Source organism: Hyperolius riggenbachi, chromosome 5, assembly GCF_040937935.1.
Source record: "Hyperolius riggenbachi isolate aHypRig1 chromosome 5, aHypRig1.pri, whole genome shotgun sequence".
In the NCBI taxonomy this organism is placed as follows: Eukaryota; Metazoa; Chordata; class Amphibia; order Anura; family Hyperoliidae; genus Hyperolius; species Hyperolius riggenbachi.
In genome coordinates, this window is record NC_090650.1 from 411,456,392 (window position 1) to 411,472,109 (window position 15,718).

Below are 15,718 nucleotides of genomic sequence, written 5' to 3' on the forward strand. Positions count from 1 at the left end.
CACATTGTTCCATGGGGGAGGAGAGGTTTGTCCTCGGGAGGTAAGTTAAAAAAAAACAAAAAACAGGTAAGCAAAGAAGTTAATGTTTGGTTTGCAATGTTAAGTTTTTTATTAAAAAAGTTCAAAGGTTATTAATGTTAATGAAGTAATTGCTTTGCTGCTTGCTTGTTTTTTTGGTTTTTTTTGTATTTTTTTTTTCTCTTTTTCCATCCAATAACCTTCCAGGTGGACCGAGCGAACGACTAACCAGCTGCAGTACTGATGGTGCATCCTGACAGAACATTGCGCGTCTGTCAGCTTACACACAAGTCGGTGCATGCAGCGCTGCAGGACGAGATTTCTCCTCCGCAGTCAAAAAGATACGTTTGCCGAGGCATATGGGCCGAGGAGTGGTGTTGGGGATTCATATGCTTTGGCAAACACTTTGTATCAAAAAAGAACTCTGGCAATGATTTGTTCATCCACATCGATCGGTGTGAATGGATAAATCAGGTTTGCCAGGGCATACGAGCTGGTGGGTTTGGATTTTTGGGGCGGCAGCTCCTATGTCCTGGCAGGCGCCTTCCTCCTCTCTTTTTTTTTTTTTTTTTCAAAAATTTTTGGCAGATATTTTTTCATCCACATTGATTGATTGTTTGACGTTAATTTTTCCTTTCAGCCCACAGTGCATTACCCTTATGCCCAATATAAGGAGTATAGCAGAAACTCCTAATACTGGCCATACATGTAATGATTGCAGAGACCCTAAAATGCCAGGACAGACCCCACGAATGATGCCATTTTGGAAAGAGGACACCCCAAAGTATTCCGTGAGGTGCATGGTGAGTTCATAGAATGTTTTATTTTTTGTCACAAGTTAGCAGAAATTGTGGTTTTGTGTTTTTTTTTTTTTTCACAAAATGTCATTTTCCGCTAACTTGTGACAAAAAATAAAATTTTCTATGAACTCACCATGGCCCTCATGGAATACCTTAGCGTGTATTCTTTCCAAAATGGGGTCATTTGTGGGGTTTGTTAACTGTCCTGGCAAGTGGGCGGGGTGCTAAATTTTGAGCACCTCTGTAAAACCTAAAGGTACTCATTGGACTCTGGGCCCCTTAGCGCAGTTAGGGTGCAAAAAAGTGCCACACATGTGGTATCGCCGTACTCGGGAGAAGTAGTATAATGTGTTTTGGGGTGTATTTTTACACATACCCATGCTGGGTGGGAGAAATACCTCTGTAAATCACAATCTTTAGATTTTTTTACACACAATTGTCCATTTACAGAGTTATTTCTCCCACCCAGCATGGGTATGTGTAAAAATACACCCCAAAACACATTGTACTACTTCTCCCGAGTACGGCGATACCACATGTGTGGCACTTTTTTGCACCCTAACTGCGCTAAAGGGCCCAAAGTCCAATGAGTATCTTTAGGATTTCACAGGTCATTTTGCGGAATTTGATTTCCAGACTACTCCTCACGGTTTAGGGCCCCTAAAATGCCAGGGCAGTATAGGAACCCCACAAATGACCCCATTTTAGAAAGAAGACACCCCAAGGTATTCCGTTAGGAGTATGGTAAGTTCATAGAAGATTTTATTTTTTGTCAAAAGTTAGCGGAAAATTGATTTTTATTGTTTTTTTCACAAAGTGTCATTTTCCACTAACTTGTGACAAAAAATAAAATCTTCTATGAACTCACCATACTCCTAACGGAATACCTTGGGGTGTCTTCTTTCTAAAATGGGGTCATTTGTGGGGTTCCTATACTGCCCTAGCATTTTAGGGGCCCTAAACCGTGAGGAGTAGTCTTGAAACCAAATGTCGCAAAATGACCTGTGAAATCCTGAAGGTACTCATTGGACTTTGGGCCCTTTAGCGCAGTTAGGGTGCAAAAAAGTGCCACACATGTGGTATCGCCGTACTCGGGAGAAGTAGTATAATGTGTTTTGGGGTGTATTTTTACACATACCCATGCTGGGTGGGAGAAATAACTCTGTAAATGGACAATTGTGTGTAATAAAAATGAAAACATTGTCATTTACAGAGATATTTCTCCCACCCAGCATGGGTATGTGTAAAAATACACCCCAAAACACATTATAGTACTTCTACTGAGTATGGCAATACCACATGTGTGGCACTTTTTTGCAGCCTAACTGCGCTAAGGGGTCCAAAGTCCAATGAGCACCTTTAGGCTTTACAGGGGTGCTTACAATTTAGCACCCCCCAAAATGTCAGGACAGTAAACACACCCCACAAATGACCCCATTTTGGAAAGTAGACACTTCAAGGTATTCAGAGAGGGGCATGGTGAGTCCGTGGCAGATTTCATTTTTTTTTGTCGCAAGTTAGCAGAAATGGAACCTTTTTTTTTTTTTTTTTTTTTTTTTTTGTCACAAAGTGTCATTTTCCGCTTACTTGTGACAAAAAATAATATCTTCTATGAACTCACTATGCCTCTCAGTGAATACTTTGGGATGTCTTCTTTCCAAAATGGGGTCATTTGGGGGGTATTTATACTATCCTGGAATTCTAGCCCCTCATGAAACATGACAGGGGGTCAGAAAAGTCATAGATGCTTGAAAATGGGAAAATTCACTTTTTGCACCATAGTTTGTAAACGCTATAACTTTTACCCAAACCAATAAATATACACTGAATGGGGTTTTTTTTTAATCAAAAACATGTTTGTCCACATTTTTCGCGCTGCATGTATACAGAAATGTTACTTTATTTGAAAAATGTCAGCACAGAAAGTTAAAAAAAATCATTTTTTTTGCCAAAATTCATGTCTTTTTTGATTAATATAATAAAAAGTAAAAATCGCAGGAGCAATCAAATAGCACCAAAAGAAAGCTTTATTAGTGACAAGAAAAGGAGCCAAAATTCATTTAGGTGGTAGGTTGTATGAGCGAGCAATAAACCGTGAAAGCTGCAGTGGTCTGAATGGAGAAAAAGGCTCTGGTCCTTAAGGGGCGAAAAGACTGTGGTCCTGAAGTGGTTAAAGTGTACCTGTTGTGAACAAAGTGCGCCTTTGCGGTACAGCTCTGCTATTTCTGCCGAGGCAGAGCAGAGAGCTGCTAGTGCACCTGCTTAAAGGACCTCTGTTGTGAAAATCTTAACATTTTAAATACATGTAAACACATACAAATAAGAAGTACGTTTCTTTCAGAGTAAAATGAGCCATTAATTACTTTTCTACTATGTTGCTGTCACTTACAGTAAGAAGTAGAAATCTGACATTACCCACAGATTTTGGACTAGCCCATCTTCTCATGGGGGTTCTCAGCGTTTTCTTTATTTTTAAAGGCACTTAGTGAATGGCAGTTGCTCCATCCAACTGCCACAAAAGTGTGCAGCGAGCAGGGAGGCCTGGCCAGCATCTTTGTATAAATCTTTTTCAGGGAGTGTTAATTATTATTGTGGCTCTGTATTGGGGGGCTGCCAGCGCTGGTGATGGGAGACGGGAAGCCTCATTAGGATTTTACATATGTAAAAAGTAAAGAAGACACAGTAAAATTCTAAAGAAGCCGTTTCCAGCTGAAACGGGATTGCCTCATGCTTCCCGCATGTGATGAAATTTGTGTTTGTCTTATCACAAACATTTCACATTTCTTTATCAGCCTGCAGCCTTTCACACAGAACTTCAGATAAGACTCAAGGCTGCAAGCTGAACTGACCAAACTACCAGGTCAGACGTGACCCCAGCAATTATCCCATATTTTTCTCTCGCTTTTCTTTTACAAGGCAAAACAGGCAGAGATTCAGAGATAAGACTCACGGGGAGGGAAGAGGAAGCCGTAGGACATTTGCTTATCTGCCTTGTAAGCTGAACAGCTCTGGCTGTTGCCCGGGGAGATGCGGGGGTCGAGCCGTACACAAGTCGACAAGTAATCGGGGACGCTAGATGCTTCAGCCTGGAAGAGATCATAAAGATACTGGCTTCAGAACAATCACAAAAAGAAGCAGAACATATCCATCTAAATATGCAAGATTGTGAAATACAAATGCTGCATTCCATTGCTGTAAAGGATGAAGAGTTACATTGTTCCTTGCATCTGGTTCACAAAATACCAGCAGCCCTAGAATTCCACTACATCACATCATAGGCCATTAAAGAGACTCCGTAACAAAAATTGCATCCTGTTTTTTATCATCCTACAAGTTCCAAAAGCTATTCTAATGTGTTCTGGCTTACTGCAGCACTTTCTGCTATCACAGTCTCTGTAATAAATCAATGTATCTTTCCCTTGTCAGACTTGTCAGCCTGTGTCTGGAAGGCTGCCAAGTTCTTCAGTGTTGTGGTTCTGCTATGAATTCCCCCTTCCAGGCCCCTCTATGCACACTGCCTGTGTATTATTTAGATTAGAGCAGCTTCTCTCTTCTCTTTTACAAGCTGGATAAATCGTCCTCTGAGCTGGCTGGGCTTTCACATACTGAAGAATTACAGACAGGGGCAAAGCTGTTTGCAGGAGAATTCAAAAGGAAGGCTGTATACAGCCTGCTTGTGTATGGTTGTATTTTCTATGTGTGGACATACTGTACATCAATCTACTTCCTGTTTTGGTGGCCATTTTGTTTGTTTATAAACAAACTTTTTAAAACTGTTTTTAACCACTTTTAATGCGGCGGGGAGCGGTGAAATTGTGACAGAGGGTAATAGGAAATGTCCCCTAACGCACTGGTATGTTTACTTCTGTGCGATTTTAACAATACAGATTATCTTTAATAAAGTATCTAGATGGATACAAGCATTAGAGCTCGACTATCACGAAAAATTGTAAAACTACATGTAAACATACAAATAAGAAGTACGTTTCGTCCAGAGTAAATTGAGCCGTAAATTATTTTTCTCCTAAGTTGCGGTCACTTAAAGGGATACTGTAGGGGGTCGGGGGAAAATGAGCTGAACTTACCCGGGGCTTCTAATGGTCCCCCGCAGACATCCTGTGTTGGCGCAGCCACTCACCGATTCTCCGGCCCCGCCTCCGGTTCACTTCTGGAATTTCTGACTTTAAAGTCAGAAAACCACTGCGGCTGCATTGCCGTGTCCTCGCTCCCGCTGATGTCACCAGGAGTGTACTGCGCAGACACAGACCATACTGGGCCTGCGCTGTGCGCTCTTGATGACATCAGCGGGATCGAGGACACGGCAACGCAGGCGCAGTGGTTTTCTGACTTTAAAGTCAGAAATTCCAGAAGTGAACCGGAGGCGGGGCCGGAGCATCGGTGAGTGGCTGCGCGGGCACAGGATGTCTGCGGGGGACCATTAGAAGCCCCGGGTAAGTTCAGCTCATTTTCCCCCGACCCCCCTACAGTATCCCTTTAACAGTAGATAATAGAAATCTGACAAAATCTTTTTGAACTAGTCCATTTCTTCATGGGGGATTTTCAGCAAGGCTTATATTCTTTATAAAGACATTCCCTGAAAAGGATTTAGACAATGATGCTGGCCAGCCTCCCTGCTCGTTCCACACTTTATTGGCAGCTGAAGAGAGTATGTGCCATTCATTAAGTGCTTTTGAAAATAAACAAAACCCTGAGAATCCCCTATGAGGAGATGGGCTAGTCCAAAACCTTTTGGTTCTGTCATATTTCTACTACCTACTGTAAGGGCCCGTTTCCACTTGTTTCCACACGCGTCAGTGAGACGCGCGGCGGCACTTCCGGGTGTGCGGGATCGCAGGCGAATCCCAGAAGCCGTGCCATGCACGAAAACTATGGCCAGTGTCGCCAAATCACTAGGGTAAGCGATTCAGCCGGCGGCGCCATAGTTTCCTATGGCAGCGTTTCCCGCGCGATTTTCCGGCGGGGAAACTGCGGATTCGGAGCTGTTTCCGCTCCAGTGGAAACGGGCCCTTAGTGACAGCAACAAAAGGAGAAAAGTCATTTACAACTCATTTTACACTGGAAGAAACATACTTATTTTTATGTGTTTACATGTATTTTACATATTACGACTTTCGAAATAGTGGTCCTTTTAAAGGGAACCCAAGATGGGGACAAAAATAAATAAATAAAAATGTATATATACCTGGGGCTACATCCAGCCCCCTTCAGGCCGATCACATTCTCACAGTCTCCTAGGGGACGCTCCGCCCCGATCCCCCGCTGGATGGCCCGGTACATTTCAGAAGTAATGCTTAGCCACACCCCCATTGCGCTCCCGCTAAGGGAGCATAACAGGAGAGTGCGTGCAGCTGGACTGCGCACGCGCTGACTGGCCGATTTACAGAGACACACAGCGGAAAATTTAAGCACAATAGGTGTTAAAGTGGAGCAACTGTCAGAGCCACCAATCAAAATCATCGATTAGGGCATGAGTCCTTTTTCTAACTGCTTTTGATAAATTCGCTTTATAGCTTCAGCTGTAATGCAGGGATGGTAGGAAAAGTTAAGAGCCATCTATTATTCTTCCTACTCTGCGTGTCATATGGTCACACTTGATTTGCCAGCCCAACAGCTAAATCCAGAGAGGAAAGGAAACTAGCTGTATTGTGGAGCCAAGTACGTCGGGCCCAAGAAATGGGGATTCTGTCCAGCTTTGTTTTTATGCAGTGTTCCTGTTCACCTATCCTGACTACTATCAGAATTTGTCTTGTTCATTCTTGGGTTTCATCGCTTCCCTACAGTCCTGTAACTGTAGGTTGTAAGAATCAAGTCGAGGAGAGAGGGAAGAATTTTTCATCCCATCCAAACAACAGTAGTAGGTAGACAATCCCCTCTAGCTCACAAGTGTCAAGCTTCAGTCCTAGAGGGGTGGCCCATCAGGACTGGAGTTCCACAACCCTGCTGTAGAGGAATACATACACAGCTAGACATTTAGTGGGTGAGAAGGAAGATGGATGTTAGTGAAATCTAAAAACTGACACCAACATAGAAACTCCAACAAATCACAAACACAGGCTAAAAGACATATAAAATAGGTCTCAACTTGCTTATTTTCCAGGGAAGACCCTGACACCCCCTGGCCAGGGATATCTCAGACATATCTAGACAGTTATCTGGAGTCAGGAATGAAATCTGTGCTGTTAAGCAGCGTACACACGCCGGACTTTAGGCAACGACGAGTCCGTCGTTGCCTCCCGCTGGGTGGGCGTGCCAGCGATAGTCCGGCGTGTGAAACAGCCGTATCAGTCTGACGACAGAGCGTACACACGCCGGACTGTCGCTGGCACGCCCACCCAGCGGGAGGCAACGACGGACCCGTCGTTGCCTAAAGTCCGGCGTGTGTACGGACCTTACTGCTACCAGCATTGTGAACAGTTTCTCCACAATAAAGGCTTTTAAGTCCTTCAGAAGAATTAAACAGAGAGCTTGGATTGGCTGGGTGGCGTTCTGCTGGTGCAGGCTGTGACAGCCTGAGGGAGAGAGTGGATGGCACTTGACGAGGCAGAAATGTACAGATGCACAAGATAAAAGGGCACAGAGGTTCATATTAAAATAATGGGCCTGACATCCAAACATAAACAGGAGCAATGGAGATGATAGCTTTCACTCTCTGACAAGGAATGGGATTGAACTAAAATATTTAATCAATTATTTTTCTCCTACATTTTCTCCTAGGTGATTCCTCATATTATTAACCACTTAAGTACCAGGGGTCTCTGGACCCACAAGGACCAGAGACTGCTGGTACCAAAAACGGGGCTCCCTGATGTCCTTCTCGCCATCCGTGCCGCTCTCCCGCCGCTGCAGCCCACTCACTCTCCCATCGCTATGACAGCAGAGCTCAGTGAGCCGTTCAGGAGCCAATTTCTTTGGCACCTGACCCGGTGAGCCAAACACAGGGTCAGGTGCCAATGAAATCGGCTCCCGACTGACTCACGGAACTCTGCTGTCATAGCAATGAGAGATAGCGGTATGATCGGCGGTAGCAGTCATTGAAATCTACAATTAGCTATGTCCAGAAGTGGTTAAATAGCTTTTAAAAGTCCAATATGTAATACTATGATAGCACACATAGATAACATAAGTCCTTATGCTGAAAAAAAAGTCTTCCACCAAAAAGCACCACAGCGGACTTGAGGTCCACATCCGAGAAGGCAACCTTCAGACTATTTTCAAGTGAGACACCACCATCTCACCCTCAGAAGTGGGAACTCACCCTTTATATCTGACCCTCAGCTAGATGGGTCTATGTCACATTGGGGTCATCTAGGAAGCCCCCGCCCCAAATTGCTTCCTCTTGCACGGTTCTCATGTATCCATACACCTCAGATAAACATTCAGGCCACCATAGCGTAAAACTGCACAGGAAATTTAAAATAAGAGTGTACGCTTCAACCTAGTCTGAAGGATGCCTTCTTAGATGTGGACTTTGAATCCGATGCATTGTTTTTTGGTCTAAGAATGTGCTTTTTTTCTGCATTAGGACTTATGTTATCTTCCCTATCATAATATTACATATTGGACTTTTATTTTGTGCAGTTGCGTATTTTAACAATAGGGGTGGCTGGATGGTGTAATGGTTAAGGGCTCTGCCTCTGACACAGGAGGCACAAAAGTTTGATAGGAAGGGACAGCAGGGTGGATGATACATACCAAAAAATATGCATACAACAAGAATGTTTTTATCAAAAAATTGTATAAACTTTATTAGTATCCAAATATAAAAGTTATGTAAAAAGTTGCCCAAACCTCAATACCTGACTACCCTCTGACTACCAATTGGGAGCTCCCTACATATATACCAACCACACATACCAGACATCAGAGCCCCTTGAATGCATACACTGAGGTGCACCTCAATACATAGAACGGTGGATGAGAACGTTATTCAATAGAAGTTCCTCCTCACACATTGCTCTAGCAGATGCTTGAGTAGAGATCGTAAGTGTATCACATTGCTTTGTTCAAATGTTCACTTTACTTCAGTTCTCCAGTGATTCCTGAATGGTGAAATTCCAACTCAAACTGATACAGGAGACCAGGGTTCGAATCTCGGCTCTGCCTGTTCAGTAAGCCAGCACCTATTCAGTAGGAGACCTTAGGCAAGTCTCCCTAACACTGCTACTGCCTACAGAGCGAGCCCTAGAAGCTGCAGCTCTGGCGCTTTGAGTCCGCCAGGAGAAAAGCGCAATATAATTTTTTTTTTTATAATAAGGGTAACTTTGTCTGTGGTAAACAGAAGACATCCTGCAGGCCTCTCCCTGGTTCAGGTGTCTTATACTCGGGGCCATTGAAAATATAAACCTTTATCACCCCAGAACCATACTGACCTGCTTTGAAACAGTGTAGGAGGTCCAAAGTGGCATCATCAAACTCTCACTGTAGCCACTCACAAAGTCATTGTGATACAAGATGCTGTACTTGGTCTTGTATAGAACTGCTGGTCTTCCAAATAGGAGGTTCTTATCTGAAACTAAACAACACAATAAAAACAACAATTGCTTCATAAGAGCTGTATTGCCACGCAACAACAAAAAACACAAATCAAACGCACCCATTTAATAACATTCACGAGCAGCTGGTACAGATCAGTGTCTAATATTGGATTCCTTTCCGCTATCAAAAGAAGGCTGCCTTAATCTATTGCAGCACAAGCTCCAATTGCAGAGATGGATGAGGTATGACAAAAAGCTATTGAGGAGGACCTCCTGGAGGGATCTTCTACCTCGTATGTAAACTGTTGCCTTAGAAAATCCCACTGGAATATTACAAGAACAAAATCATTCTTGGCCTGAAAATAAAGTACACTATTTGATATGTCCATGTATTACAGCCTAAGGATGTATTATTTAGTATTTATATAGCACTTACATCTTCCGCAGCGCTGTACAAAGTATATTGTCTTGTCACTTAACTGTTCTCAGAGGGACTCCCATTCTAATCCCCATCATAGGGCTGGTGCACACCAGAGCGGTTCTGGAACGTTTTTTTTTAAACGATTGCAGGGGGAAAACCGCTTGGCTAATGAAAGTGAATGGGATGGTGCACACCAGAGCGGTTCGTTTTTTCCACAAACGCAAACTCAGGGGCTGCAGCATTTTTTAGATTTCTGAGGCATTTCTGCCTCAATGTTAAAGTATAGGAAAGTGGAAAAGCGCTCTGAGAAACGCTAGATCAGAGCGGTTTTCCAGGTGTTTTTGTTACAGAAGCTGTTCAGTAACAGCTTTACTGTAACAATATTTGTAATCTGCTACAAAAATGCTCCCAAAAACGCTAGGCATGATTAGAAAACATCTCTAAACATGCCTAGGATCGCCCTGAAAATCTGCTTCAAAAACCTCTAGTGTTTTGCAGATCTGCTAGAGGTTTTTGGTATGCACTGGGCCATAGTCATATGTCCATGTATTGTAGTCTAGGGGCAATTTAGGAGGAAGCCAATTAACTTATCTGTGTTTTTGGGATGTGGGAGGAAACCTACTCAGAGGACATACAAACTCCATGCAGATAGTGCCCTGGCTGCGATTCAAACTGGGGACCCGCACTGCAAAGCCCGCAGGGTCCCAAGAGATCCAGGGTACTTTTGGGCACTCTAGACAGAACATGGGTGTGGCCATGCATGATAATGTGGGTGTGGTCATGGGTGGAGGCAAATTTACATTAACTTAACAGCAGTCTAAGTAAGCCTGCCAAGCAAAATGTTGGATGAAGCCCTCTCCATTAATACAAAATGCAGCACATCACATAAATAGGTAGTGTCACTTAAAGGAGTTATCAGGCAAAAAATAAAGCAAGTGCTACTTACCCGGGGCTTCCTCCAGCACCAGGCTTCCAGCATGTCCCTTGCCGCAGCTCTGCCTGCAGCCGTTCGCCGCAGCTCCGTCCCGGCGATGACGTCAGGCCTACCTCCAGGTCACTCTGTACAAGCAGCGCTGTCAATCACCGCCACGTGGACTGGGACGGAACTGCGGCGAACGGCTGCCGGCAGAGCTGCGGCGAGGGACATGCTAGGAGCCTGGGGCTGGAGGAAGCCCCGGGTAAGTAGTGCTTGTTTTATTATTTTTTGCCTGATAACTCCTTTAAACATAACTGGGCAGAGGTATTGGCTGGTCTAGCTTTCTGCTGGGTGGGCTGGCCTGCCACCAGGTTATCTAGCAGTTCCCCTATGGCATTCCCTGACCTTCTAGTGGACCCCCTCCCATGCTCCCACAGGCCTCCCACTGAGGCACCGCAACTCCCAGCATGACCCCATAGAAGAACCACAGCTCCCTGGATGCCCCCATACAGACATCACAGTTCCCAGCATGGCATCACAGCACCCAGTATGCCCACATAGAGGCACCACATCACCCAGCATACCCAGTATTGATGCACCACAGCTCACTCTGCCTAGGGGACATCAGGGGCCCCATAGAATAGATCCGGGGCATGTGCCACTGATCTTTGGGGCTAGCAACCCCTCTAGCAAGGCAAGAGTACTAATCACTACGCCACTGTAACAAAAAAATAAATCAGGAAAGGCTCCTTTTTTTGCATCACCTCCTGGCTGATAGTGCTGAGTCACACAACATATACAGCACATGCCATCCCCTGCATCCCTTCCAACATAGGTGCACTGTTTGCTTCAGATACTAGAAGGTGCTGTTAAGTATACAACGTATTTTGCACTCTAGTAGTTTGGTGTCACCATGAGTTATCTGCAGACTACAGCACTGGTTTAAGCCCTATCCCATAGAGAAGGGGTATCAAGCAAATTAATGGCAAAAACCTAGAACATAGTCTAAGCTGCAGGAAGAACAAAGAAGACCTGATGCAGCACTGTTTCAAATGTTACACTGCTTCCTGTGCTGCACTGCATGTGGGGAGAGGGTGGGGTATTTTGGTTAGGGTCCCGTGGTTTGTTGCTGTGCCCCAGCTCAACTGGCACTGTTTTCACCAAAAACCCCGTCACTGGTGTGCTCCTTTGGATGGACTCGCCAATGAATCCTGCCTTCTGATTGTGTGTCCAAAGTAACTCAGCTTCAGCATTGCTCCTTCAACGAACATCATGCGCAGTGGACCCAGAGTTACGTGACTGAGCCAGTTACCGGGGCTGATAGCAGAACGGGAGACCACGGGAGGACGGAGAGGGACTCGCATGTGTTTATGGGGCGGGAGGAAGCACTGGGTAAGTATCAAATCTTTACATAGTGAGATCTCTGGTTCATGAGGTCAGTCTGGTTTCACTGACTAATTGGATCTTTTTGCAGTCCAAGGGACTCTCAAAAGTTTTCTCCAACACAATTCGAAGGTGTCAGTTCTTCTTTACGGTCCAGCTCTCAACCATGCATTTCTACTGAAAAACCACGGCATGAACCTTTGTTGACAAGGTGACTTTTTTTTTTTTATTACATTGCCGAAGTTTGTCATTGCTTTTTTTCCAAAGAAAAACATCTTAATTTCATGGCTGCATTCTCCAGCTGCTGTGATGCTTTCAAATACTACAGACTTTTCGATCCAAAATGCAATATTTGCAGATATAGAGAGAGTGTACCAGAACACAGGAACAGTTCTGAAGCAAGCAATGGTTCAGTTATTTTTACACAAAAAAATCCATGCATATCTTTTGACCAGAATGTTGATGGTGCTTTAACTTTCTGCCACAGCCCTCTATTGAATAAGTCCTCTTAGGCAAGCTCAGGGGTAGAAATAACACTTTAGTATCTGAAGTAAAACAGACACCTCATACGCTCACTCCATCCTGAATAATCGTAAACACCTTCTGTTTTAAGAAGGCAAATTTCTGTTTTACTGTGCATTTTGGTCCTTTTTAGCACCTTACACACTCCTAAGAATTCTGGTTCACCATTGTTGGGCAATCTGTAACATGTGAAGTAAATGTCAAATGTTACCATAGAAACAGATTTGAAGGAAAAGACATTTTCAGTATTTGTAGGAAGCGAGATAGCAGCTCATATGAGACTGAAAGGAGATTCTACAGCTATGGACAGCAAGATACCATTGTAAACGTAGGTTATATGGGTGTGCAGAATAGAGACAAGATCAAATAGTGAAGAAAAATGTAGATTTGAATCCTTGCATGTCACGCCCATTGATGGCCTAGAACTCCTGACAGGAGGAATGTACAATACATTAATAACCAGGTAAGTATACAACTTCCAACAACACATAGCTTCACACAGATGGCTGGAACTGAAAGGAACTTTCAAGGGGGAAAAAAAAAGTGTGAAATGCAGAACAATGTTACAAAAGCTGTAAAATTACAGCCTTTAACAATGGTTGTTATAAAATATGAATAAAGAGGCACTCCAGTGAAAATAATGTAATAAAGTGCTTAATTTTTACTAAAAATTATGCATAGATGATTTAGTCAGTGGTTGCCCATTGTAAAATCTTTCCTCTCCCTGATTTACATGCTAACATTTATCACATGGTGACATTTTTACTGCTGGCAGATGATGTCAGTGGTAGGAGATGCTGCTTGCTTTTTTGGCAGTTAGAAACAGCTGTAAACAGCTATTTCCCACAATGCAACAAGGTTCACAGACAGGAAACTGCCAGGACCATGGTCCTCACAGTTTCCTGTGGGAGGGGTTTCACCACAATATCAGCCATACAGAGCCCCCAGACGATCAGTTTGTGAAAAGGAAAACATTTCTCATGGGGAAGGGGGTATCAGCTACTGATTGGGATGAAGTTTAATTCTTGGTCACGGTATCTCTTTAAGGACTGGAGTTCGGCACCTGTGCCATAGCAGATGACATCTAGCCAAATTAAAAGCGGTCAGAATTTTCCCATTGCACAACTAACTATTGCCTACCACATGACTGTTCTCTGACTGATCAAATATTTAGGTCACATGGGTATTCCATGCAGAACCCACTTCCTTTCCTACACTGCTCAAACAGGAGAATCACCAGATAGCTTGCCTGGCTCTTTTCCAGGTACAAGATGTGAACTTTTATATTTAACACATGTAACAGCGCACCAGAAATTATTTTTTTTTGCTTTCTCTGGGCACATCCATTAGGTGGAAAGACAAAATAGGCATACACAGCGCAAATCAAAATGAAAATCACATAAAAATCTATGACAAACCATGGTGCTATTTAAATATCAGTTGAACATTGATTGGGATTTTTTTTCTTCTTTAATGGGGGAGGGGGTTGGTTCTCAAGAGCACCATGCTGGACATAGTTTGTAGTGGCAGCTTTCTGAACTATCTCAAAACAGAGATTTCTGCTGAAATAGAATCAAGAGACTGATGCACGGTACTAAAAATAAAAACATCAAAATTCTCCTATCAGATTACTATCAGGGAAAAAAAAATAAAAATTTGACCATCTCGGATCAAGCATAAATTGAATAATGTTTATGCCTATCTTTATTTTGTTCATAAACAACAGGATAAGGGAGATGTCCATTTCTGCTCTAACTCGGGTTGTCTTTAGAAGCAGGTCAATAGAGAATTATTTCACCAAGTCGTAGCATGCAAATTGCAAATAGGACAGGACTGAGCCCTGGGAAGCACCGTCTTTTCGTGGTATGGGACTGGATAGGCAAGATCCCAAGAACACCCTTTGTATTCGGCCAGCCAAGAAGGATTCTTATATATTGGAGAACTAAGCCATCAGTAACACAGTAATGCTAAACTGAAAGGCTCCACTTAACCACTTGAGGACCCAGCCTTTACCCCCCCCCCCCCCTTAAAGAGGAACTTTAGCCTAAACAAACATACTGTCATCAAGTTACATTAGTTATGTTAATTAGAATAGATAGGTAATATAATCTCTTACCCATCCTGTTTTAAAAGAACAGGCAAATGTTTGTGATTCATGGGGGCTGCCATCTTTGTCATGGGGGCAGCCATCTTTTTGGTTGAAAGGAGGTGACAAGGAGCAGGAGACACAGTTCCAACTGTCCAGTGTCCTGATTACCCCTCCCAGCTGCACACGCTAGGCTTCAAATGTCAAATTCAAAATGTAAAAAAAAAAATTGCACCAAAACAGCAGAATGAGAACAACATCAGAAATCCCATCATGCTTTGCACAGCATCAGGGGAAAAAAGCCCGGGCAGTTTTCTTCTGTGCAGCTAAAAATGAGGCTTGTTTAAGAGAAACAAAGTTCTGATGCTGTGAAACTGTTAAAGAAACACCAGGCCTTTCCAGTGCTGCTGAGTCAATTTTTAGTCCGGAGGTTCACTTTAAGGACCAGCGCTGATTACTGAGATCTGTGCTGGGTGGGCTCTACAGCCCCCAGCACAGATCAAACATTAGGCAGAGCGACTAGATAAGCCCCCCCTTTTTTCCCCACTAGGGGGATGATGTGCTGGGGAGTCTGATCGCTCCTGCCTGCGTGTGGCTGGCGGGGGCACCTCAAAGCCCCCTCCACCGCAGGATTCTCCCTCTCCCTCTCCTCCCTTCCTGCCCTCGGAGATCGGAGGCTGCACAGGAACGGATCTGTCCTGTGCAGCCTCTTAACAGGCTCCTGCCTGTCATGTGACAGTGATCTCCGGCCACTGATTGGCCGGGGATTGCTGATCTGGTACAACGCTGCTACTGTTAGCAGCGTGGTACAAATGTAAACAAAGCAGATTATTTCCGCTTGTGTTTACATTTATCCTGCGAGCCGCGATCGGCGGCCCGCAGGCTATTCACGGAGCCCCCCGCCGTGAATTGACAGGAAGCGGCTGTTTTCTGATTAATTAGCCTGCAGCCGGCGACGCAGATGTGCGTCGCTGGTCCTGCAGCTACCACTTTTCCGACGCGCGTTATGAGTGCGCGGTCGGCAAGTGGTTAAAGGGAAGGACCGAACAACAACAACAAAAAATCCACTTTCCTCTG

At 44.1% G+C, this 15,718-nt stretch overlaps 1 protein-coding gene across 6 annotated transcripts in view; it reads right to left on the reverse strand.

Annotated features, from left to right (window-relative positions):
- ENPP2 (ectonucleotide pyrophosphatase/phosphodiesterase 2) overlaps nucleotides 1-15,718 on the reverse strand; it is a 201,861-nt gene that overhangs the window by 24,554 nt on the left and 161,589 nt on the right. For all 6 annotated transcript variants that reach the window (XM_068237970.1, XM_068237969.1, XM_068237968.1 and 3 more), the window contains 2 exons: nucleotides 9,209-9,351; nucleotides 3,769-3,904 (listed from right to left, as the gene is read on the reverse strand). In XM_068237970.1, the coding sequence (XP_068094071.1) occupies nucleotides 3,769-3,904; nucleotides 9,209-9,351 (279 nt within the window). The remainder of the gene's footprint in view (nucleotides 1-3,768; nucleotides 3,905-9,208; nucleotides 9,352-15,718) is intronic.